At 39.2% G+C, this 26102-nt stretch overlaps 3 protein-coding genes across 6 annotated transcripts; all 3 read left to right on the top strand.

Annotated features, from left to right (window-relative positions):
* The first annotated feature begins 122 nt into the window (after nucleotides 1–122).
* On the top strand, nucleotides 123–3289 carry LOC103874703 (protein EARLY FLOWERING 5). Of its 4 annotated transcripts, none has more exons than XM_033272335.1 (10): nucleotides 123–333; nucleotides 364–452; nucleotides 814–907; nucleotides 1137–1222; nucleotides 1323–1378; nucleotides 1496–1547; nucleotides 1626–1707; nucleotides 1817–2196; nucleotides 2301–2822; nucleotides 2914–3269. In XM_033272335.1, exons 2-10 carry the CDS (start codon nucleotides 372–374, stop codon nucleotides 3142–3144), a joined length of 1584 nt encoding a protein of 527 aa, XP_033128226.1. In that variant the 5' UTR covers nucleotides 123–333; nucleotides 364–371; the 3' UTR covers nucleotides 3145–3269. The 4 variants fall into 4 exon arrangements, with proteins under 4 accessions (XP_033128226.1, XP_033128227.1, XP_033128228.1 ...); XM_033272336.1 differs by having other exon boundaries at nucleotides 235–294; nucleotides 341–452; XM_033272337.1 differs by adding an exon at nucleotides 571–623 and having other exon boundaries at nucleotides 256–452; nucleotides 2914–3289.
* Nucleotides 3290–3548: 259 nt separating this feature from the next.
* On the top strand, nucleotides 3549–24458 carry LOC103874702 (HIPL2 protein). Its single transcript, XM_009153135.2, has 10 exons — nucleotides 3549–3560; nucleotides 6911–6912; nucleotides 20915–21014; nucleotides 21701–21866; nucleotides 21943–22103; nucleotides 22218–22976; nucleotides 23066–23279; nucleotides 23361–23539; nucleotides 23611–23849; nucleotides 23932–24458. Exons 4-10 carry the CDS (start codon nucleotides 21764–21766, stop codon nucleotides 24356–24358), a joined length of 2082 nt encoding a protein of 693 aa, XP_009151383.1. The 5' UTR covers nucleotides 3549–3560; nucleotides 6911–6912; nucleotides 20915–21014; nucleotides 21701–21763; the 3' UTR covers nucleotides 24359–24458.
* On the top strand, nucleotides 9478–10085 carry LOC103874858 (uncharacterized protein At4g04775). The gene is made up of 2 exons (XM_009153286.2): nucleotides 9478–9633; nucleotides 9729–10085. Exons 1-2 carry the CDS (start codon nucleotides 9478–9480, stop codon nucleotides 10083–10085), a joined length of 513 nt encoding a protein of 170 aa, XP_009151534.2.
* Nucleotides 24459–26102: the final 1644 nt, after the last annotated feature.

Below are 26102 nucleotides of genomic sequence, written 5' to 3'. Positions count from 1 at the left end.
CATTCAAAAAAAAAAAATTTAGCATTTCAGTTATGAAAACATTGTTTTGACGGTTAAGACTTAAAATGATTGTGGTTAATGTATAAAGTTGAAGATTCCGTACATATAATAAGTCTCTGATCAAATAGAAAAATCAAAAATTAAGAATGGGCCTTTCAATCAGTAAGACCACTAATGGGCCTTCTTACAAATAGCACATTAATGGCCCGTTTTGATGTTATCAAGTACCTCGCGTAGAAAAGCAGGTTCGTAGAAGATTAGATAGATCGAGCAAAGCTGAGAAATCGAAAATTAGTATTGGGGGTGGGGGAGAAAGATAAGAACCCTAATTATTCGTCCTGTATTGTGAACCAAAACCCTAAATCGGAAAGATGAAGACAACGAAAGGAGGGAAGGTGATGAACCCTACTGATGCTTACCGCAAGCAGATCCGCAAGAGGGAGATTAAACGTGTAAGTTATCGGATTCAATTCTTTCGAAATTGGGAAATCATTGTCCTTTGTCGCTGTTTAATTTCGATTGGATTCAGGTGTTTGATTTCGATTGGATTCAAATTTTTGTTGTTCATAGTATGTTTTGAAGGATTTAAACTTAGCTCAGGTGGATAAATCTGCATATAAAAGGTTACCTTTACCCTAAAGTATATACCTTTTTTTTTTGCTGTTGTTGGTGAAGTTTGTTATGTTGTTTGATTCGAAACTTAGAAAAATGATGAGAGTTTTGTACCATTATTGTGTTAAGACTTGTCTCTCGACCAATATTTATACTTTTTTTTTTTTTTAACTTTTAGCTATGTTTTGATTCTTTAAACAGAACAAGAAAGAGAGGCAGAAGGTGAGAGAGGTGGGGATTTTGAAGAAGGATCCTGAGCAAATCAAGGAACAGATCAGGAAACTTGATATGTCTAGTAAGTCATTCTCTACTCCCTTTTATTCACTAAGATTATCTCTGTGCTCACTCTTGTGGGTATTGCAAATTCCACTTATTCCTTCATATATCAAACTTGTCTTTTCCCCCGCTTCTTAGTTATTTCTGGCTTGCAAGTTTCTCGCTGTATCTCTAAAACCAGAAGCATGTTTATAGAATTGTTCAAATGTTTCTGAAAAATTAATACATAGGTTGTTGATTTGGTGTAGAGGCTGAAGGTGCTCTGGACAAAGCCAGGAAACATAAGAAGAGACAGCTTGAAGATACTCTCAAAATGGTTGAGAAGAAGAGAAAGGTAATTCTCTTTCTCTGGTTTGAGTTACTTAGCTTCTTACTATTTTGCCTCGCTTTACTCTGATTTGGCATCTCTTTTTTTCTTGGCTTTGTTTTCACAGGAATATGAGGAGAAAAGGAAGGAGCAAGGAGATGCTACTACCTCTGTTATGTTCAGGTGAATAATCCTTCTACTCCGTTACTCTTTATTACCTCTCTCTAAGCATTCATCGTTAAAGTTATCATCATCAGCTTTTTATTAGATATAACCTGTTCTTTTAAATCTTATATGCAGTCACCTGCCTCCTCAACGAAGAATAGCCGGTGAAGAGGACTTAAAGCCAGAGGTACTTAGTTTCTCTTCTTTCCAGTCCCTGCTTTATTTCGAAACAAACATCTCTCATTTTTCCTGCATATCATGACAGGACTCTGTTTATTATCATCCTACTTTGAACCCGACTGGTGCACCACCACCCGGAAAGCCGCCAATGTATCATTCATCCATAGGTACATTTCTTTTGTTACTGCTACTTTGTACAAAACCGAAACAGTCATATTTTCTTACATCCTTTTTATTTTCTATAGTAAAAAAAGGATTTTTTTTAACGTCTTTCAGGAACTAGAATCTCCTCAGATGGTGCTTCATCTAGCGGTGCTGCGTTGTCTTCCAATACCGAGTCAGAAGACTCCACCTTGGTTGCTCCTCCTCCGCCTCCTCCACTACCTCCTCTACCTGATGGTACTAATGCTTTATCTGCTTCTTTGCCGCTTCCCCCTCCTCCTCCTTTGCCACCAACTACAGGCCTTGCTTTACCCCATCCACAATTTCCACCACCGCCTCCGGGTCCCCCTCCAAATGAACATGATCTGGCTCTGGTTCGTCCTCCTCTTCCTCCACTTCCTCAATCTTCCCAACTCCCTCCTCCTGGTCTAAATGGAAGTGAAGGCGATGGTAGGTTCCCTGAATCTTCAGTTCAAACCTTCGACGAGGGCCAGGTAAAACCTCATTCTGTTATTCATAGCTGTCTTAAATGGTGTACCTGAGATGATTTTATGTAGTAGATTGAAACTTGATTACATTTTTTATCTCCACTGTGCAGAATGCTAATATACATTCCACCCTTCCGCCTCCACCACCTGCCCTTCCCTCCAAGCTTCCAAGCAACGAATCTGAAACTGGTCCACCAGATCCCAACTCCAGTAGTTTTCAAAATTCTAGCCTATCTCAGATGGTTGCACCACCACCACCACCACCTTTACATCAGCAACATCAACCAACGTTTGCAGGAGCTCCGGCTTCAATGACTAATTTTCAACATGATAGTCTTCTGCCACCAGGAATGATGCGTTTTCCACCCCCACCTCCTCCACACGATATGCATCCTCCTCATCCTGGAATGTACGGTGGTCATCTAATCCCTAGGCCACCGTATGGCCCACCACCTGGACCACCACCTATGATGAGACCGCCACTTCCGCCGGGACCACCACCGTCTAGTTTTGAAGACAGTCAAGTAATGATGAGGCCATATGTACCAAGCAAACCATCTTATGTAAAATCCGCTGCTCCTACTGTTGTCAGGAGACCACTAGCTCAACACACACCTGCGCTTACATCTATGGTGAGTTATATACATGAATTCACTTTGTGGTTGTCTTATGTGACGTCCGTACATCTTTTCAAATGGTTAATTTGTTGTTATTGATCTACAGGTCCCTGCCTCGGTTAGAGTCAGAAGAGAATCCGCAGCTGTAACCAAACCAAAGCCAAAGACTTCTGTAGCCACGAGCTTAAGTTTTAAACCAAGAGCTATGGTGGCTTCTGCTGCAGCGGTGAAGGTAGAGCCAACCAAGACAGCTGCAGCTTCAAAGCCACCGAGCATTGATGATTCTTACAGTGCCTTCTTGGAGGACATGAAAGCTCTTGGAGCACTTGATGGATAGGCTGTGTGACTTATGTCCTTTTAAAAACATCGTTGTTCTTTGAACATATATTTACTTTTTGAGTTTGGAGCAATACATTGTTTGAAAACATTTTCTAAAGTAGAAATGCTGTAGCATTCAAGAGAGCATGTGGTTGACAAAATCTCACCTATAAATTGGATAAGAAATATGGCCAATAATTGATTTCAAATTGCCCCTTTTTGACGGTACTCTTGGAAGTTAATGCCAGAATAGGTTCTTGTTTTTCTGTCACTTTACCTACTTGTAACTGCGGCCAGAAAAAATTACTAGATCCTTTGCTATAGTTGTCATAGATTTTCTTTTTCCTTTTTGTTATTTTTAGTGGAAATTTCAAGAAAATACCATAGGTTGTATTTGAAACACACATGCACGGATGGATGTATTATACGCATCATGTATAATCGGAATGATGGCATGATGATGCAAGTATTTTTATAGGTCAACCAAAGACTTCAGTAGGCTGAGCGACAAGAATTTGGAAGTGGGTAATACGGAAATGGTCCAGTTCCTGTATTCATTAAATTTAAATTTTTTGTATCCTTTAGTGAAAAAGGAAAAAGCAAAAAGCAAAATCTTATCTGCGTTCGAAAGTGATATATCAGTGTGCGAATACAAAGCATAAGACTTTTAGATTACTAAAATAACATGGAATATCTCAACACCTAACATCACAAAAAATATTGCTTCGCGTGCTTTCTTTTTTGCATTATTTTCTTATTCATACGTCTTTGCACTCAGAACACACTACATTTTATATATAATATTATGAAGAATTTTTTACTCTCTAAGACACATTATGTCTTATGAATTACTCCATTAGACACATCCCACATGGAGCACACATTACCTTTGTCTAAAGTCACTCTTGCCCTCGTTTTAGACCACACCAGACTTACCTAACCACTGATAAAGTAACCATGGTTCAACATTTTTTATTTTTTTCTCTGATTTTGTGTCGGACAAATCGAGAGAGATTTGAAACAAGAGAGGCTTAGCTCCACCATTCTCGAAAACCCCTTAGCTCCACCATTCAAATCTTCCAAAAACACCTTAGCTCCACCATTCTCGAAACTTAGCTCCACCATTCTCGAAATCGAGTTGAGACAGATTTACGAAGATTCATCGCCGGAAGCCAACCGGATCTGTCACGGAGTCGACGAAGTCTAATGGCGAAAAAAAACCCTCATTTCCTCAGGCGAAGGAGAAGAAGAAGAACGCCGCTTCTCAGGACTCAGACCCACCGTCGTCTTCCTCCGGTTAGCATCCCCCCACTTCTGTTTCTTCTTTTGTAAAGGTTTAATCTTTTTCATAATTTCAGGAGTAGCCCCGTTCATCTCTTCAATTTCAATTCTAGGGTTTGGGAAAACCATTTTTGGGGATTTTCGGTTTATCTGTTCACCTTTTCAATTACAACAGTTTTCCAGTTACCTTCTTCTTATGGTGTTTTTGTTGAACCCAGTTACAATTTTCTTGTTTTTTTTTTTCCTCCGATTTTCTTCTCCATTTTTACAGAGGTTTTCTTCTAATGTGTTTCTCCTCTCTCTTTTCAGGAACCATGCAACCGGATCATCGTCTCCCGTTGAGGCTATTTGCGACTGACAGGTTCCCCATCAACAAACTTAACATATATTCTTCACCGGAGATCCTACCATTCCTTCGTCGTGTTCTCAGTGACACAAAGGAGTTTCAAACCATCCGACAGTCTTGCTTCGGAAAGCTATTCGACATCCCTTCCCGACAAGCTCCTATCTCTACAAAGCTCATTCACTCCTTCCTCTCACGCCAACTTATATGCGGAGGCGACCATACGCTTTTCTCTGTTTTTGGTGGAAACCCTTTCCGTTACGGTCTCCAAGAGTTTGGAGCTGTAACAGGTCTGAATTGTTCCCCCTTTACAGAAGGATATCATCCCGACACCGCCAAGGCTGTTGTAGCGGGCAAAGATGTAGTTTGGCAGAAACTTTTTGGGGAGAAGAACATGATAACTATAGCTGAACTCTGTCAGATGCTTGAGGAAGACAAGGACATGTTGTTTTGGAAGAAGATTCGTATAGCTCTGATTATCATAGTCGACGGCGTTCTCATTGCGCACAAACAAGTCCCACGCCCCACTCCTCGATATGTGAGAATGCTTACGAGTCTCAAAACCTTCTTCGCCTTTCCTTGGGGTAGAGAATCATTCTTGAAGACCATCTCCTGCATGAAACCACCCAAGCCTGCTCCACCAAAGATCAAGGATCCTATCGCTTGGCTCGTGCACAAACTCAAGCAGCGATCTTTCAGACTGCAGAGCTTCCCTCTTACACTCCAATTGGTTGCTTTCCGGGCCATCCCGCAACTGCTTCATTTCATCCCTGCTCCCATCGATAACCGCACGCTTATGGACCTTGAAGATGGTTACCTACCCCAGCACGACTCCATAAATTTCATTGATATTAGGCGTGTTGAATTCTCTTCTAATGTAAGTACCGGTCTAGTATAGATTCTCAAATTCTAATGTTTTTGGTAATTGTCAAATAAACATAGATAATGTGAAGAACAATGTCCACGTCCACGGCTTTTATATAAAACTCATTTTTCACATTTTTAATCATGTTTTTCAGCTTGCTGTCTCACCGGTCATAGCTATCGAAACCAAGCGGAGCCTGGTTGGGGAGATTGGCCCAACCAAACCAAGGATGACCGTCTTATGTACCTGGAACACTTGATATCTGAGAAGTACACGTTCAACAAAGCTATGTGGCCTGGTGGGGTAACAACGGAGCCTCTACTTAAAAATCCTAAAGCTCGTGGTCACCGTCACGGGAATTAGAAGCTCACTCGTGTCAAACAATCTCTCAAACCAAAGCCGACCATCAAGAAGGAGACGTCTTCAAGGAAGCAAAGGCGCATAAGTTCTTACTTTACACGCTCAAACGTCAACACTTTCACCAACGAACAACTAACGGAGATGGTCTTGGTACTTCAAAAGCAGATGAAACAGATGCAAAATTTACTAAATCAGAAGAAGAGAAAAGCGCATGGTAGACAACCATCATTTCATACAGTACTATCTCGTTGCAAAAAACAACGGTCATCTCATCATGAAGACCAGGGAGCACCCATCGATCAGGTATAATGTTCACACACATTTGATCTTTGTTTTGTTCAGCATTGATCTTTTTGTTTTGTTCAGCATGACCCTTATAATGTTCTCTAAAAGTTCATTTTTGACCTTTTCGGTTTTACTTATAGGATTTCCCTGACACACACCAGAGCGGTGTTGAGACTGCACCCGTCAAACCTCTCGCTAGCGATCCTCCAACTGATCAGGTGATGTTCAATCACCCTCCAAACGATAGCCAATTATCCTAAAATAATTTATCTAAAAGGAACAATGTTTTCTGGGTCCCTGTAGGGTGTGGATGCTATGGAGAGAGATGATCATGAGGACCCCCAGTCACCTCTCATAAGTCAGTACGATGCTCATATCCACCGCCAGGCTTCTAAAAACATGAACACTACTCCTGATGACATTCCCAACAAAACCGTCCACACCACAACTGTCCACGCCTCCGAGGTGAAGTTCAATCATCTTTTGGTTCGAATTACAACCTATCGTTTGATTTTATTTTGTAAAACTTCATTAAAACCCCTTCACCGTTCTCATGGTAGGCTCTCGATGGTATGGAAAAAAATAAAGACACCATCCACAACTCTCACTTAGACCACCAGCTGGAACCCGCGGATGATGTGGCCCACGAAGCAGTCATTGTCCCCGTCTCACAGATACACATATCACACGACGAGGTCGAGCCTCTTTTTAAAACAACCAACGTTCTGGACACGGAGGTTAGAGTCGTTTCTTCTCATTCCATCATCTCGGTATGGTGACTAAGCGCTTTTCTCTTTGGAGACCCTTCACTAACTCTAAGTCATTATCATTGTAGGACGTCGATGCTATTGAAAACGACCGAGAGGACGTCCACAATTTGGTTGATCACAAATCAGACGAGGTGAACAATGATGAGCAGAATATTACGGACCAGGTGATGTTCACGAATACACTTTTTCACTTATATTCACCGGCAGCAGTCTATTCTCTTTGGCCCCCATTTGTGATATGAGATTGTTTGCTTGCATTATAGGATGTGGATGTTATGGATGAGGAAACAGCAGCTGTGCACCTACATTCTCAGTCAACTAAAACAAGTCACAATGGACCTAACAACGGTATCCTCAAGAGTCTTGTTCGTGAAGAAACCATTCAGAAGCCCACCGAGACTCGTACTTTCGGCACATTATTCCCCGGCCGGTGGGACCCGCCATCCAAAATCTACGATAAAGCTAATCACCCAAACAGCCCCGAGATTAGTCACATCCTCAATCATGGTCTCAGGATATACGACGCAATAAGCCCTGACCTACCTCTTTCCCAAGGTCCAATATTCGACAATACAGCTGGTCCATCCTCTCCGACAGCCATTCGTTTACGGTTCTCACCACTTCCTTTCACTTCACTAACATCACCGGTCAAGAGCAATGAAAGTGGTCTTGGTTTCGCTAGCCACGCAACGACACCCAATGCATTTAAAGCCACAGCTTCGTCTATCTCGCCACCAGGCATCGGGCGTCCCACTTCTGCTGAGGAGGTATGAAACCAAGAACACTTTCAGTAACTTATAGTAGACATGTATAATTATATCATCTAATCACTTTACTTTAACAGGAAATGGCTGCAGACGACCCCACCGTCGATCTCACTCAAACTAAAGACCCCCCACCACATGTTCCATCAGAACTCGAGGACCTTCTCGCTATGGAATTCATCGCATCTCCAGTGATTCCTGCTTTGGATCTCATCACCCCACTTCCACAGAAGGAATGGGATCTTTTCCAACAAATCCTTCGAGCCAACATGAATGTGTAAAATATTTCTAACAACAATTCCTTACTTCTTTCATGCCAATATTTACAGTGCCTCTCCATTCCATCCCTTCTTGACTCAATTTCTGCCTGTCACAGGTTCCATTGTACTCTATCTGAATTCGAGTTTTCCAATAAATCTCTTCTCGACATCGCAGACCCTCAACAATGGACAACCACTTACGTAAGTCACACTCTCTGTTACATGTAAGCCTGTTATTTATTGTTTTAATCTTCCTTTAACTCCAAACATTGTTACATGTTCAGCAAATGCAAATTCTGGTCCACATGCTCTCTGCAAGACACTCCGACATTCTTCAGACTGAAAATGCAGCTTTCGCCCCACCTATCTTTTGCTCAGCTATCAACGACATTTGGGACGATTTCAACAAGTGTGGTAAGAAAAAGAAGGACAGCTTCGTTTGGCCCCAGGAATTGATCGACATTGTTCTGTACCCTGGAAAGAAATGGATGGAGGATATCTACACCATCTACACCCCTATGCTATGGAACCAGTCTCACTGGGTTGGGTTAGCTATCAATCTTGATATGGGTTTAGTTGAAGTACTTGATCCTCTCCCCACCTTGAACGGAGCAAGACGCATGGCTAAGTGGATGAAACCCGTACTTGCTTGCCTCCCTTACCTTGTCAGGAAAGTTGCCAATTGTGAACTTACCCAATTCAAAGGTGTCAAGCCTTTTATCTGCAACCGTATCCCACACATCTACATCAACACTCGATCCGGCGATTGCGGACCTGTGACAATGAAGTTCCTAGAGTTGCACTCACATGGTGATACATCACCTGGAATGGCTGGCATAACAGACCAGATTGTCGATGACATGCGCAAGCAGTACGCAATGGACATCTACAAGACCATGGTGCTGCCTGCGTACTATGATTAGAAGCTACAACTACTGTCTCCACCCCACCTTTTGTGTGTAATATATTGGGGTTCTGGACTTTTTCTCTTTGGCACAACACCTGCCTTTTTTCTTATCTTATTCTCGGTTATGTAACACTTTCTAAAACTTTGAAAGCGCTTAGACTTGTTGATGTATTATGACTTGATTTTCAGGCCTCCATTATGGAAAACGTTTGCATTTGCTATTGATCGATTCTCTACTATATATAGCGTGCAAAGTGAACAATTTTTATATCCCATTTCACGCTTACAATCAATCAAAGTTTTCTCATGTCCACATCCACTACCCCAAAAAAATTTCATCTAACATGTCCACGACCACAGCTACATTGCAACACGGACCTCATCCTAATATTCAATTCCATTAAGTCTCCTCAACTACAGAATCCCTAAATACTTCTCAGCTACACTACTTCTCAGCTAAAGTAAATCTGATTTCTCCTCTTACCTACCCACCCTTTGCAAATCTCCTACATTAATCATGAGCTCATCCTCTTCCTCCTCACGGTCACATACAGGGAGACAAACAACTGGGATACACACACGTTGTTGGTGTGGAGCTAATCTGACTACATTCGGCGCGCAAACAAAGGAGAATCTTTTCCGCAGGTTCTATCGCTGCGAGATTGGGCTTAAGGTACATTCAATTAGGATTCTTCATTTAAAGGCGTCTATTGTTGTCTCATTACATATTTTCAAAAACATAGATCTCATTTTCGTTCTCATTATCAGAGAAAAACCGAGAACCACTTGTTCAAGTGGGTGGACGAAGCCATTGTAGACGAGATCAACATGGTAGATGCAAAACACTCCCAACTGAAGGAAGATGTCGACTCTTACAAGATTTACACATCCAAACGTTTGGAAATCCAGGCCAAACACATCGAGCACACACTCCATCAACTCAAAATTCTAATGGATGCCAAGACCGACAGCTGTTGCACTCAGGACAGCCCTGCTTTTACCACAAAATCTACTCTTGCCTCCCCAACTGTGGCCGCTACTGCGTACAACCCATTGACCAACATTGCAGTCGCAGCCATTGCACTGGGAACAATGGCATGGATCTACGCTAGGTTGACCAACTAGATGAATTAATTTGGATGTGCCAATGTCTCTGTTGCAAGACTCTTCGTCTATGTTATCACCTAATGCTTTTGTGTTTAAGATTACTATGATTTCGATCATTACCCTATTGCACTTTTATTAGTACTTTCAATTTCATTTCATTTCGGGACTAGTCTCCATAAGTACAACTCCAGTGTGAACACCATAAAACACAGCAACAACCATCCCTCACCATAATGTAGTCAACATAAAACAAAGCAACAACCACATATATCTTCTTGTCCACATCCACAAAAAACACCTAATAAAGGTCTCATAAATCACCGAAGAAGATATCTGAAATCCAACAAACATGCCTCATCACCTAAATCATTATTGTTTGCTCTAGATATATTGTTTCAAAAAAGGACCATCAAGAACAACAATAACAAAACAACTTATGTCCTCAGCATCGGACATACAAAAACAAACTCCGCCGTTATGCTCCACAAGATAACTTCATTCAGCTACACGCCTAGATGGGACAAGCGCAATTAGTCCGGTTGTGTCTAATCCCCCTACACCTCCCACATTTGTTCTGACTCAACTTCTTCTTCGGTACCTAAAACAATACAAACAACCCTTTCTTCATCAGCAACGGTCCGTTTTACATCTTATGTCTAATAAATCATTTTTACTCACCTTGATCTCCCCCGTGGAGGGAATGCGTGACTTGCGACGACGTCCAGGCTGCCTCTTTGTGATGGGAGGGTATACAACCATATTGCTTACTTCTTCAGGTATGTCTACATTCCTTGGATCTTCATCTGGATTTATCACACCTGCATATGTCTCCCTCCACACATATGTTTTGTACCAATGACCGCACAGTGTTTCCGTTGACACTCCAAGCCCGTTAGCTGCTAGTATTGCATGTCCACAGGGTATTTTGATATTATCAAAATACTTACAACTACACTTCCTCTCCGCTAGCATAACCTTGTCTGACCTCCCAAATTTTCCTAAAATTTGACGAGTCCACTCATTGACAGAATTTATGTAACTCCCCTTAACTGTCGCCATGTTCTTTGTCATCTCTTTGTCCACCTCTATAGCAACAGCGCCACTGTGTTTCTCCGCCTTCCTCCTACGCGCACTGAACCACCTAGTCATCATTCTCTGAATGAACTTAATCAACTCTAGAATGTTGGCTCCCCTACCTTCCAATAGCGTATTATTCAACTGCTCAGCAATATTACTAGTCATGATGTTATATCTTTCACCCGGGAAATTTACTCTTGACCAACGAGCTGTACCTATTTTTCCCAAATACACCCCACATGCACTGTTAGCGGCCCTGATCTTCCCATAAAGATCTTTGTACTCACGTGGCTCATGCGCCATGGCTGTCTTGGTCACCATTTCTGCCAAGTGCTTACTTGAGAACCTTGAATTCACGTTTCTTGCCAAATGTACTATGCAAGCTCCATGTTTGGCTTGCGGATAAATCTTGCTCACAGCATTGGAAATACACACAGCCCTATCTGATATTATGGCTAGACTGGGGGAATCGCTTAAAATCCTCTCCACTTTTTGCAAAAACCAGGTCCAAGCATCCTCGTCCTCAACGTCCACAACGGCAAAAGCTAGAGGAAAAATCTGAAAATTTGCATCCTGCCCACTAGCTGTCAAGAGAACTCCTTTGTACTTGCCGCTAAGATGGGTACCATCTATCACCAACACATGGCGAAGCTTCCTAAATCCACTGATTGAAGCCCCAAATGCAAGGAACAAGTAAAGGAAACGTTCATCGCCATCGTCGTCTAAATCTGTCTCCAAATCCGCTATTGTACCGGGATTTGCCAATTTAAGCATGTACAGATACTCAGGGAGCTTCAGATACGCATCCTCATCAGAACCACACACACCCACAATTGCTTTCTCCTTAGCCCTGTAGCACGTCATATACGAAGCATTCACACGCAGGTCTTCCAGAAGTAGTTTCTGCAAATCACGCGCAACAGGAGCCTTCCCCGGGTTCCCAAACTTTGCTTTGTACACGGCAGCTATGACACGAGATGTTGCTCTGCTCTTGTAGCCTTGTCTGTATTCAATGGGGCACAGATGATCAAGCTGAGCCTTCCTTATCTCATAGTAACCACACCCCCGGATCTCGTGCGCAGTTACACGCCAATCACATCTCTTGTCTGGACACTCCACAACAAATGAATCAACTTTCGTTCTCGTCTGCGTGAACTTGAACTGTTTTTTATTGCATAAATTGCCAAAGCAATCTGACAATCTTCCTTGCTCCCAAATATCTTCCCAACAGCTATTTCACTGTCATGTTCGTCCACATCCATGTCTGGGATCTCTGACACATCATATTCGGTGTCGTCGAACATTGGAGGAATATCAAACTCCTCGTCGTCAACATCAGCGAGTTTACGTGCAGGTCGCCTTTCCATATTAACCCCAGCCTGAGGGCCACCACCTCCTCCCATCCAAGGATTGTAATCCTCCGGCTTCAGTGGATTTTCTTTCTTATCTCCTCCGCTTGACCCCCCTACCTCAACATATGTTCTAGGACCCGAAATTTTTTTCAGTCCTTCAACAATCTCATCCTCGTTAAACACAACATTAACGGCATTGGAACCTCCGTAATCTCCAGCCAACAACGGGTCCCAAAACTCCTGGTCGTAACCTCTGGGCCTCAGTTCTATCTCGTCCAAAACAACATCTCCTTCACTGTTAGCTCCAGAACTCAAACCACTATCCTCCACACCGCAGCTGCTCTCTCCTCTGACTCTCTTCCCACTCATCAAATGTTCTTCCACCCTCTCTACCTCCCGTACTAAATCATCATCTTCCTCAAGGTTTATCACCTTAGTCACTGAAGCAGCTGGTGGAATGCAACCCCTTTTAGATGACCCAGACGAAAATTTTGCTGCATCTGGTGACACAAAACCCATATCCGTGTCATCCACAACATCACTGTCCACAATTTTTGGCTTCTCTTTAAACTGAGCAAACAGATTCATCGCCCCGGTCACCTTAAGATGCTTGCAGAAATACTTCACAGTACCATCATTTGTAATCAGCACCGGTGGGGTCCTAATCCCAGTTGCAAGCTCCAGGCTTGTTGGTGGCCAGTAGCTCAACAAAACACCATAACGAGCTTCATCGACCACAAACTCCCGCATAACGTTGCGTTCAAGATCCACACAACCAATGCCCTCGTACACAGGCACCATACGACCCATTCGATGCTTCTCAATGATGAAATCCCATTTTCCTCCATCCCCACACACCCACTCTCCACTTAGAACCAAACATTGGTCGTCCATCTTCAAAGCTAGCTCTTTCACAAACTAAAACAAAAATTCAAAATTAAAACGATTATAGTTAAACGTTTTGAAGCAAATCTAAACAGATTTTACGTCTTTGGTTTTAAACAAGAAACAACTAAAAACTCACCTTTCTTCGCCTCCCTGCTGCAGCTCCTTCTCCTTCAACCCGGAAGATAACATGCATTTATTACCTGACCTACCTTTTTCAAACACAGTAAGCCCCGACCATTGGATCGTTTTCAATCCTACGGTGGCTTTTTGTCTCCCAAACCAAAACAAAAACCTTAATATCTCATCTAAGGAAACACGTTGGTCCCCACAAAGCTGGCAGCCATTTTATAATAATAAAACTAACTCATCACTAACCAAAGCAAAAGGGTGTATGAGTCAAAACACATAGGAAGGGAGAGGAAGAAGTGTCCCTCAAGTGAGATGTGTCTAATGAAGTAAAAAAAGTGAAATAAGTGTCTCATACAGTAAGTCTCTCTATTATGAATATGGAGTATACTCTATATAATACTAGTTTACGTTGGCCGTCGAACGAGAGCAATGAGCAAATCACTATGTGCAATCCCACATGGATACAACTAACAATATCTAATGATTCAAGCAGTGACGATTCTTTCTTAACAAACTAACAAATGAGTTTGAAAACCTTGCAAGTGTTTGTGTAGTAGAGTCAACCCTGAAAATATTTATATAATAGAAACTTTATCTTGTTTATCAGCAGATACAGTTTGTTTCATCATCTTCGTGGACAAATTATATTCTTCTCGTTATCTCGTATCATCTGTATTCCTACATAGATCACAATAAAATTTAGCTATTTTATTTCTTGGATAAGTCTTTCTGATTAGTTGTTTCAAACCATTGTAACTTTGTAAGTAAAAAACATGACAGCACAAATTCAAAGCAGAGTTTCCTGAGTAGTTTGTTAATGTCTAAAAGACCAATCTCTTGGCTTCTAGAATGTAATTATAACCCCTAAAACTCTAAAAGGTTAGAAGATGTAGACTAGTATTTCAAAAGTCCAATGCGTTCATTAATGAGAAAAAGTCCACGCCGTTGAATGAACTAAATTTTCTTAGAGTAAGTGAGAAATTGGGAAAGCAATTAAGATAAAACTAGGTTCTAACCCGCCCTTTGAAAGGGCGGGTATATTTTTTGTTTTAATTTTTATAGAAATTTAATTTTTATGTTTTTTTGTAATCACATATTTGTATACCATTTTAAAAAAAATTATTAGTAAGAGGTTTTGATAATTATATTGAATTTGTAATATTGCATAGCTATACACATGTACTCAATGTTTTGAAATCCGATCCAGATCCGCGGTTGAATCGGTAAATCCGGTGATCCGGTATGTAATCCGATTTGAGTTTTAAGAAAAAAATATTATTTAATAATACAGTAAAACCTACAAAAACCCGCTAAAACCTAGAACCCGACTACCAATTAAACCAATGGTTGAATCAATACATAACTTTTAATTATTAATTTTTTAAAGTTATATTATTAGAATGTTTTTGTATTCTAATTAGGAAGTTAAATTTTTAGTTTTATAAAAAGAAAGATGATATGATTTTGTAGATTAAATAAAACTCGCTAAAACTCAGAATCCGTCCTACCAGTTAAACCACTGGTTGAACCAATACATAACTTTCAATTATCATTTTTAGTTATATTATTATGAATCTGTTTGTAATATAAACAGGAAGTTAAATTTTTAGTTTTTATAAAAAAAAAGATGATATGATTTGTAGATTATGAATCTATTAACAGAACTAATTGTTTGATTTGGATTAGTTTATTTTTATTATCAGTTATCTATTATAATTTTATGATAGTCCACTGTATATATATGTTGTAAAATATAAAAAAAAAATCCACAAGAAACCTGTGTAACTAATTGGTATGAAAAAATATTTTATATTATTTTCTATCACCCAGTAATACAGCATATTTGTTATTATCCTCTTTATGTTGTATAATATAAATAAAAAATCTTCAACTGCGTTTTGACAATTCTATTAAGATAGCATCGTTGGCGTTTTACAATGATCATAAAATGTTATAAATTGTTTCAACTGCGGTTGCGGATGGTTGTAGATAAATAAATGTAAAAATATTTTCTAAATGTATTTTAAATTTTAAATTTTAAATATTGTAAAGAAAAATATCATAAAATTCATTTTATATTTTAATTTGTAGTCACTAACAATATTATAATTTAAACCGAGAATATCCACTATAATTTGAAGTATTAATATTTTTGTTGCTGAAGATATGTAATTTAAATAGCGTAATCCAATTTCTTAAGGTTATTAGATATATCATAGTTTTCAGGTTTCTTAACGATATAAAAAAAAACAAAGCCTATATTAAAGTTTATAACCCAATTTGGTTTAATCAATTTATGGGTTAGCTGTATAAATATTAGGATGATATGCTTTTTTGAAAATAAGAATAAGATGATGATATAGCATTACATACTATAGATGGTTATAAACTTGTAAGAAATATATGTTACAGAACTTATATCAGTCGACAGTTTTATTTTAGCTATTGTTAGTGGGTTCCTACTATTAAGGAATTAAAGTAGTGGTTACAAAATATATATTTAGATATAGTTAGAAATTATTATGGTTTATTTTTATAAGTATATATTATAGGATTTTTTTTTGGACTCAACTATTATTAATGGGGCATGTTCATGTTTTAATAGTATTGATGTCGCTAAGGAGATCCAAGTTGACATCAATTTGCATTTTTGGCTTGCCATTTGGATTGATCCCGTCAATTGTTGTGTATTAGTTAGGTTGAAAAGTTGCGGACCATGGCTCAGTTTCCTTCGACGTGCCCCGCTCTGATATGTAGACTATAACTTTACAGTTGGTCTTCTGTTAACGATGGAGCCTATTGTATAATAGTCGTAGTGGGTTGTTCAGATTATTCGGTCGTCTTTTATATAGGCAGGTTTTTTTCTTCTGAGAAATATTGAATAGGCAGGTTTGTATATATATTAAAGTGATTTACTTTTTTTTTTGTTAAATGTAAATATGTTATTAAATATTAATAAGAAGTCATAGTTTATTTGGAAAAGAAATTGAGTTTTGGCTCACCAAAAAGAGCGTAAATAGGAGTATAATAAATCTCAGAGAGAAAAAGTTAGAGAGAAAAGTCTTTATAAAGGGATCCGGCGGTCGGTCGGCGCATAAGCGTCCGTGCCGTCGTTGGAGCCCTTTTTCTTTCAGATAAAATCATCAGGCCTTGTTTCCTTCTCCTTTTATCCGGCTTCCACTTGTTGGAGCTGATGTGCCGCAGTCCACGGATCATTACATGGAATCATCACAACATGGAGTTCATGACGTTTTCAACATTTCAACCGAGGTTCATGTTTTTCACCGTGCCAGACTTGACTTGGATCATGCTAGACTTGAGAAAGATCATGCCAGACTTGAGAAAGATCATGCCAAACTTGACTTGGATCATGAGGTTTCATACAATGATCGAGTCTTCTCTCTTTTGGCTCGATTGGCCCATACTGCACGTACCGGCGACCGTACTGATGGACTGATCGATCGTTTTGATCAGTTCATGCACTTTGATCAGCCAAATCTCACTAAGGCAAGGATCCTTCACCTTTCTGAAGACATAGGACGCACTTGGTCCAGTCTAGTTCATGATCCGGACATGGTGGTTCATACGAACAGTCCCACATCTGTCGTTCTCCTTACCGCGGTTCATGCTTCAGGATACAACAAATCTGGACAGAAGCCGAACAGTCACCTTGTCTAGTCTTATCTCTTTATTTTCGTATTAAAGACTAGATCTAGATCTACTTTTCATTTAATTCTTAGATCTACAAAACACTATAAATATGTAATCCATTTCATCAATAAAATCAGTTCAGTTTTTGGTTGTTTATTTCGTTTCTTCTCTGAGTGAGAGAGAGAGTTCTTTAGCTAGTTCATTGGTGTGAACCGGCTTGTTGATTTGGTGGTCAGCCAATTCATCTTTGTGTGTTGTTTGGTGGTTAGCCAACACATTCATTCTTTCTTTGGTGGTTAGCCTTAGATCGTGGGTATATCAAGAGTCATTCCGCATCTCTTGACGATCTTTTCAATCCATCTCAGTTCCAGATGTGTCGTTTGCCTTCTCGGATCATATCCAACACCCAGCTAAAGTGATCCTCCTATCTTAGGGTTCTTCAGTTGGTATCAGAGCCACTTTGGCTTGTTCAATTCATCTTTTCGTCTTCTTATCTCTCCACGATTTTATTTTCTTATTTCTTGTTGGATCCGGACTGTTTCTTTACTCCCTTGTGATCGCCAGTTATTAAAAAAAAAAAAAGAGAAAAAAAAAATCTATCAAAAAAAAAGAGAGTAAAAGTTTTGGTTTGAATCACACTTCTGAAGAGAAATCCAGGGGGAGTGGTGGAAAAGAAACCCTGCTGGCTGAAGAGAAACCCAGCCTTAGGACAGTTAAGGCGGATCCATATCAAAATTCTCTTCATCCTTCTTTCTCTTTTCTTTTTTCCACAAAAGTTTGTTTTGGGTTTGATTGCTGAATTTTTACTGTTTATCATCCTTTGAACGAGTGGAAAGAACTATGAGTGATCATCTAAAAATCGTGAGCTAAACACTTTGAGAGTGTGAGGATTTTTATTTGCTAACTCTTTTGTTAAGTGTTTTCAGGATGTTTGGACTTCTCAAGAAATCAAAACTACAACAAGATGTTTACTTTCTTTTTAAAACCGTGTTAGAAAAAGAGCAAATGATTTTTTAAAATAAAAAACAGTTTGCTTCTAATGGGTTTGATTTTGTGCAGAAACGAAGAAACTAAAGGAAGAGACAAAACAAGTTCGATGATGATGAGAAGTGGATCAGGAGAGGTGATTGTCCCTTCACCAAAGCCAAGAGAAGCAACCATGACGTGTCTGATCAGAACGAGCTTCAGAGTTATGCCAGCTTGGAAAATATGTTGCATAAGGCAATTCATGTTGTCCAGCAACTCAAAAAGAAGGGAAACACCAACACTTCTTCTGCACCAAAACAACAAAGTAATTCTTCTTCTCTTTCAAATTCTGATTTGAAAACTAATGTGTTGTCTTCTGATAATAGCAAGGCTATGAAAACCACAAGCAAGGCTCTTTCTACCAGGTGCTTCAAATGCCATAGGGTCGGTTATTACGCCAACAAGTGCCAAAAACAGAAATCGTTGGTGACTTTGGAGAAAGTTGAAAGCGAGCCAGAAAAGGAAGACCCATTACCAATTTTCGATGACTATGCACATGAACCGAAGGAAGGGTCAGGTGGAGAGCAAAACTGTGGTCATAAAGAACGATCTTCTTCCATTCACAAACCGGACCAAACTCAAGGTGAACAACGTTCTGATTATGGTTCTTTTGCTTATAATCCTTTTCCTTTTAATGTTTCAGATTTGAGGGCAAATCTTTTTGAAGAGGAAGGGAATGATGTGCCGCAGTCCACGAATTATTACATGGAACAGCATGGAGTTCAGGACATTCTGAACATTTCAACCGAGGTTCATGTTTTTCACCGTGCCAGACTTGACTTGGATCATGCTAGACTTGAGAAATATCATGTCAGACTTGAGAAAGATCATGCCAGACTTGACTTGGATCATGAGGTTTCACAAAATGATCGAGACTTCTCTCTTTTGGCTCGATTGGCCCATACTGCACGTACCGGCGATCGTACTGATGGACTGATCGACCCTTTTGATCAGTTCATGCACTTTGATAAGCCAAATCTCACTAAGGCAAGGATCCTTCACCTTACTGAAGACATAGGACGCACTTGGTCCAGTCTGGTTCATGATCCGGACATGGTGGTTCATACGGATAGTCCCACATCCGTCGTTCTCCTTACCGCGGTTCATGCTTCAGGATACAACGAATCTGGACAGAAGCCGAACAATCACTTTGTCTAGTCTTATCTCTTTATTTTCGTATTAAAGACTAGATCTAGATCTACTTTTCATTTAATTCCTAGATCTACAAAATACTATAAATATGTAATTCATTTCATCAATAAAATCAGTTCAGTTTTTGGTTGTTTATTTCGTTTCTTCTCTGAGTGAGAGAGAGAGTTCTTTAGCTAGTTCATTGGTGTGAACCGGCTTGTTGATTTGGTGGTCAGCCAATTCATCTTTGTGTGTTGTTTGGTGGTTAGCCAACACATTCATTCTTTCTTTGGTGGTTAGCCTTAGATCGTGGGTATATCAAGAGTCATTACGCATCTCTTGACGATCCTTTCAATCCATCTCACTTCTAGAAGTGTCGTTTGCCTTCTCGGATCATATCCAACACCCAGCTAAAGTGATCCTCCTATCTTAGGGTTCTTCAGGAGCTCTGGTCAGCCACCAACCGGCGTGGTTCTGGTACTGCAGTCACGACGCGGGCGCGGGAAGAATGGGGCGGTTTAAGTAATTCGAGTTCTATCTCTGGGAGACGGAGGCTCTCACAGATCCGTCGCCGCCGGTCTTTTGTCTCCGTGGCGGGGAAGCTTCCTTAGTTCCGCCGCCGTCGGCTCTAGCTTCCGGGGGGGTGAAGGCTATCACAGCTTTGCGTCACCGGTTTCGACCCCTAGTCTATCAGGGTTTAGTTTTTTTTTCGTTAGATTTTATTTTGCCGTTTTAGTCTTGGTTTGAGTTGTTTGTGGTCTTGTCGGAGGAGAGTGAAGCTCTCCGGCGTAAAGAGTGATGATGCATGCGATGCTTTGGGTGGCTGCGGTGAACGGTGGTGGATGAGATCTCGCCACGGCGATCGATTCTCTCTAGTATTAGAACCCCAAAAGTTGTTTACGGTGAAGATGGACGGAACTCTGGAGTTCCAATGTGGTCGGGAGATCCGAAGGATTGGATCTCCGGCGAGGACGAGAAGCAGTGGTGATGCGATGATCTCGCGACACGTGACCCACGATGTCGAGGATGGCAACACGTGTCCACACAACGAAAAGCCTGATCTGCGAGGCGGCCGCGTTCATTTCCGTGATGAGTCTAGGGTTTCTCAAAGTGGGCCGTAGGAAGTTGGCCCAATTGGGTAACGAGTCTTAGCCCGATTTGTTTTGTGAGCTTTTCATGTAATTTGTATTGGACTTGGCCCGTTTTCTTTAAATTAAAAACTATTGACTAAAAAAAAGAAAAAAAATTGAGTTTTGGCTCGTGAGGTACAGTTTGTCTTGTCTGACGAGGATTACCTTAGAAACTTCTTGTTTTGTACGTACAACTTGGATGGTGCACAAAAAAAAAAAAACGTACAACTTGGATTGAGTTCCAAAAAGAAAAGAAAAAAACGTACAACTTGGGTCGAGATGATCCGTGAAAGTAGAGAAATGCGTTATCATAGTTCTCCACAATCACTGCGGCAGTGTATCGGTGTATACGTCTTATGACTAAGACTAATTAATCGCATAGACATGTGACTTAATTAGGACACAGAAAGTAATATTCGTTGTTTCTTCCATGGCATTTTTTTACAACGAAACTTTTATAAAGCAGGTGGGAAAGTGAAACGCGGAAAAACATAATAATTGAAGGTAAAGATGTAAAATGTCAACATCACTGGACGAGTAAATTGACCCAATGTTCACGTTAGGTAATTTCATATATTTCCACTAATCTCTTGATATTGTTGATATGAAATTATCTCATTTTATTTGCAGGGTTGTGCCAAAATGTTCATTCTTTATCGTCAAAATAATGTTGGTAGCTTGGATTTATTTTCTGGTCGTGCATCGATTATAATCTAGTTTACATTTTATTCGATTCTTATTTAACTTTTAGTAAATAGTAGAATTTTATTTGGCTGTATGTGAGATCGTGTCATATGAGCACGACTAATAGTACAATATAATCATATATATAGGTTGCTTTCCCATGTGACTGATGCATGTAAATATCAAACACTATAATGATTAATCAATAATATGTCAGAAACTAGATCATCGCATTGTCCATTAATAACTATTGAGAAAAGTTGGATGTTATGTTTATTTTCTAAGTTGTACATTTTTTGCCAAATCAAACTTCGAGAACAGGGTTGACAAATTGATACAAAAAATGTATAATATTTGAGATAGATTGTCACGAGAAAAAAAAATATTTGAGATAGACAAATTAGCGTAACCGTCCTCACCCTATCCAAGAATTTAATTTAATTTAATTTCTCTCTTTAAGAGTTCTTTATTATTATGGACAAAATATTCAACGTCTATTTCGTATTTAGACTACCACTACGTTCCTACCTCCTTAACCAAACATGACACATGTATGTATATATAGCCTTGAATCTCCTGTGGCTGTGAGAGAAACAAAGACAAGTTTGTGTTGTTGCATAGCTCTAAGATGGCAAAAACAAACCAAGCCATCACTATCTTTCTTCATATCTGTTTACTTCTTCTGCTTCTACTCTCTTCAACAACTTCTCATCCTCTTTGCTCAGATTCAAGTAAGTCTCATGTCGTTTTGAGTTCAATTGTTGTTGTGTTCATGTCGTTTTGAGTTTTTGTCTTTTTTTTGGTCAGAGACTCAAGTCAACACCAACCAGACACTTGAGTTCTGCGATTCCTACTCAGGAAAAACTTGCTGCAACTCCAAAGATGATCTTGAATTACAGAATCGTTTCAACTCCATGAACATCTCTGACTCAAACTGTTCTTCCCTTCTCAAATCCGTTCTCTGTGCTGTAAGTACAGATCTTTTCACTCAGCCATTTTTCTTGAAATTCAAGATTCTCTGTTTCAAATCTTGCAATAGTTTGATTTGTTTTGAATCTGAATCTCATGAGTATATTCACCAGAAATGTGATCAATTCTCTGGACAACTGTTTGGTAATGAAACTTCTCCAATTCCAATTCTATGCAACACAACTTCTCAAGACTTATGCTCAAAGCTATGGGACACATGTCAGAACATCTCCATCGTCTCTTCTCCCTTTAGTCCCACTCTACTAGGCGGTGCTACTTCCCCTTCAACCCCCTCAACGTTAACGGATCTCTGGAAATCACAAACCGAGTTCTGTACCGCCTTTGGTGGACCAGAAAAAACCAACAACAACAACACAACCAAATGCTTCAATGGTGAACCGGTTAACCAAGAAACTGATCTAAAGCCGCCTCAAGGGATATGTGTTGAGAAGATAGGAACCGGGTCTTACCTCAACATGGTAGCTCATCCTGACGGTTCAAACCGAGCCTTCTTCTCTAACCAACCTGGTAAGATCTGGTTAGGTACAATACCGGATCAAGACTCAGGTGAAGCGATGGAACTCGACGAGTCAACTCCTTTTGTTGACATAACGGATCAAGTTAGTTTCGATACACAGTTTGGTATGATGGGGATGGCGTTTCATCCTAAGTTCGCAGAGAACGGGAGGTTCTTCGCGTCTTTTAACTGTGATAAAGTCAAGTCTCCTGGATGCACTGGTCGTTGTGCTTGTAACTCTGATGTAAACTGTGATGCCTCTAAGCTTCCTAAAGACGACGGTGACCAGCCTTGCCGTTATCAGACCGTTGTGGCTGAGTATACCGCAAACGGTACTTCCTCAAGCCCTTCAACGGTAAAGAATCTAAGATTTTGTGTGTTTTCTCAACCAAAATGTGAGTTTCTTGGAGAGCAAGGAACTAACAAAGATTGCTTGTTGTGTAGGCAAAGACTGGTAAGGCATCTGAAGTGAGGAGGATTTTCACAATGGGACTTCCTTATTCGTCGTCTCACGGTGGTCAGATTCTCTTTGGACCTGATGGGTATTTGTATCTCATGACTGGTGATGGAGGAGGAGTTTCAGATACTCACAACTTTGCACAGAACAAGAAGTCTTTGCTTGGCAAAATCTTGAGGCTTGATGTTGATGTTATGCCAAGTTAAGTGACGGAAACAGTTTGGTATTAGAGAGTTTGTGTTTGGTGTCTTTGTACTTACTTTCTGTAACAAAACTCTGCAGGCGTGTCTGAAATCTCTCAGCTTGGTTTATGGGGAAACTACTCTATCCCAAAGAGCAACCCTTTCCAAGGCAATGCAGATGAACAGGGTGAGATTTATGCTTTAGGGCTTCGAAACCCGTGGCGTTGCAGCTTTGATTCCGAGAGACCGGAGTACTTCTTGTGTGCAGATGTTGGAAAGGTTTGTTTCTTTCTTGCTGTTTAAGCATCAGAGACTTAAGATAAAGGCTGCTGAGCTAAAGTATGTAACAGGATACATATGAAGAAGTTGATATCATAACAATGGGTGGAAACTATGGCTGGAGAATCTATGAAGGACCTTATGTTTTCTCTCCTTTATCGCCTTTCGGAGAGAATGTTTCTGAGATCTCTAACCTGACTTTTCCTATTCTTGGTTACAACCACTCCGAAGTTAACAAACATGAAGGATCTGCTTCCATTATTGGTGGTTACTTCTATCGTTCCAACATTGACCCTTGCTCTTACGGCACGTAAGTCAAAATACTAAACCCTAAACTCTAAATACATAATCATAAACCATAACCCTAAATCATCAACCGTTTTTTGTTTCAGGTACTTGTATGCAGATCTTTATGCAAACGCGATGTGGGCAGCAATAGAATCACCAGAAGGTAGCGGTAACTTCACTGACTCTCAAATACCATTTAAATGCAGCCAAGATTCACCGGTGAAGTGCACGGCGGCACCAGGAGGAGCTGACTCAGGACCTGCACTTGGTTACATCTACTCTTTTGGACAAGACAATAACAAGGACATACATTTGCTCACAAGCTCGGGTGTGTACAGAATTGTTCGTCCTAGCCGTTGTAACTTTGCTTGCTCCAAGGAAAATACTACTGCCTCTAGGGGAAAGCAGAGCCCCAACGGTGCTGGGCCTCCTCAGTCTCTACCTTCTTCTGCAAGAAATCACTGTTTCTCTGTATTTCTGTCATTATTGTTGTTGATGTTGTCTATGTGTTTAACTGTCTTAAAATGGTGATTTGTTATTGTTTCAAACTCTGTTTTGTTACAGCACTTATGAGCGTTGGTTGTTCAACATCTATTTAATACTACGTGTGTTAGAAGGAAGATTATCTCTAGACTCTAGTGTCATGTGAAAGATAATTCTTACTAGTGGTCCAGTCTTATGTATGGGTTTTAGTTTGGGTGGAAAAAAAAAACTAAATCGAACCAAAATCTACCCAAACTAAACCAAATATATATCTCAATTTAACTGAATGGTTCGGTTCGGTGATGTTTAAAACCGAACTGAAAATCCAAATTTTGCATATTTAACTAGGTTAACTAAATATTATACTAGGTTTATAGATATTGGTTTAAAACTATTAGATTCAATTTCTATATTCTACTTATATATGAATAGAAAAAATACAACCAACAACGGAAAACATGATTTTTAGTGTTTTCCTGAACTAGGTGCAGTAATAATTTTTTTAAATTTAAATTACATTTAAAATCAAATAAAAATTTATTATTATTTTAGATTTTGTTATTTTTATCCATATTTTAATTCAAGTTTTTATTTAACTGAACATAAAATTAAGATAAAATAATTTTTTTATTATTAGAAATTATATTTAAGAATAGATATGCATATATTTAAAATTATAATTTTAGATAGATTTTTTCTATTTTTGGATAAAATATATTAAAGCGACTGGTTTAAATGAATAAAAAATCTGATATAAAAGTTGTATAATTATCAAAAAGTAAAGGAAAAATTACCAAAAATACCACATTTATAGTACCACTTTTCATGTTTACACTAACTATTTTTACCCTCACTTTTAATGAAGAGTAATAAACATTTATAACCCTAGGGTTAATTAATCTAAACTTAGAGTTAGAGTTGAAAGGTAGGGTAGAACTTTAGAAATGTGAAATTTAGGATTATAATAAATATATAAATAAATTCTTAAATTTTTTTAATAATAGTTTCAAAAAAATTCGAATTTTGAAATGAAATTTTGAAAAAAAAATCGAAAACATAAAAAAGTTTATTTATTTAAATAATTATTTAATATATATATGTAGACACAAATGTATAAGAGTCTTTTATCATTTAATAAAGAATGTATCTTTGAAAATATCTTTTTAATAGTAGTAAACATGAATAATGATACCAAAAAAATGGTAAACATGAAAATACTCCATTTTTTCTAGTATGCTATGTCACATTTATTTAGTAAAAGTGATTGTAGAGAAAATATGTGTCAAAATCCCTTTACAAATGATGTATAGGGAATTACAAAATCCAAAACTAAACATGATATTATATAAGGTTTCAAAATGATGATTTAAATTTTTTAGATTACATTTTCCATGTGTTTATTTTTGACAATTGTTTTTACTATTAAAATGGAGAATTTAATGACTTTCGTGATCAAATAAATATTTTTTTTGTGATTTATAAATTGGTTTTACCGAATTAGAAAGAGAACCAAATTGAAGTCAACCCGAATCCAACACAAGCCAAACCGAAAAGTATAAATATATATTTTATTCAGTATAAAGAAGTTACGAATATGATTTAAGCAAGTAAATTTGGTAGTGAATGAGGGGAACACTTAATGCAAAAACATTTTCGGTCAATACATTGAACAAAAGCACAGCAGGGACAGTTCTTAATGCAAGTGTTGTTGTCGTCGCAAGTCATGTCTGTCCTCCATCTTCCGTCGTTGCATCTCTTCTAACACGTAACTTTGATTTTGGAGGAATACATT

This window comes from Brassica rapa, chromosome A06 (genome assembly GCF_000309985.2).
Source record: "Brassica rapa cultivar Chiifu-401-42 chromosome A06, CAAS_Brap_v3.01, whole genome shotgun sequence".
Lineage (NCBI taxonomy): Eukaryota > Viridiplantae > Streptophyta > Magnoliopsida > Brassicales > Brassicaceae > Brassica > Brassica rapa.
The sequence above is the reverse complement of the archived record's forward strand: the minus strand, read 5'-3'. Positions and strand labels throughout refer to the sequence as shown.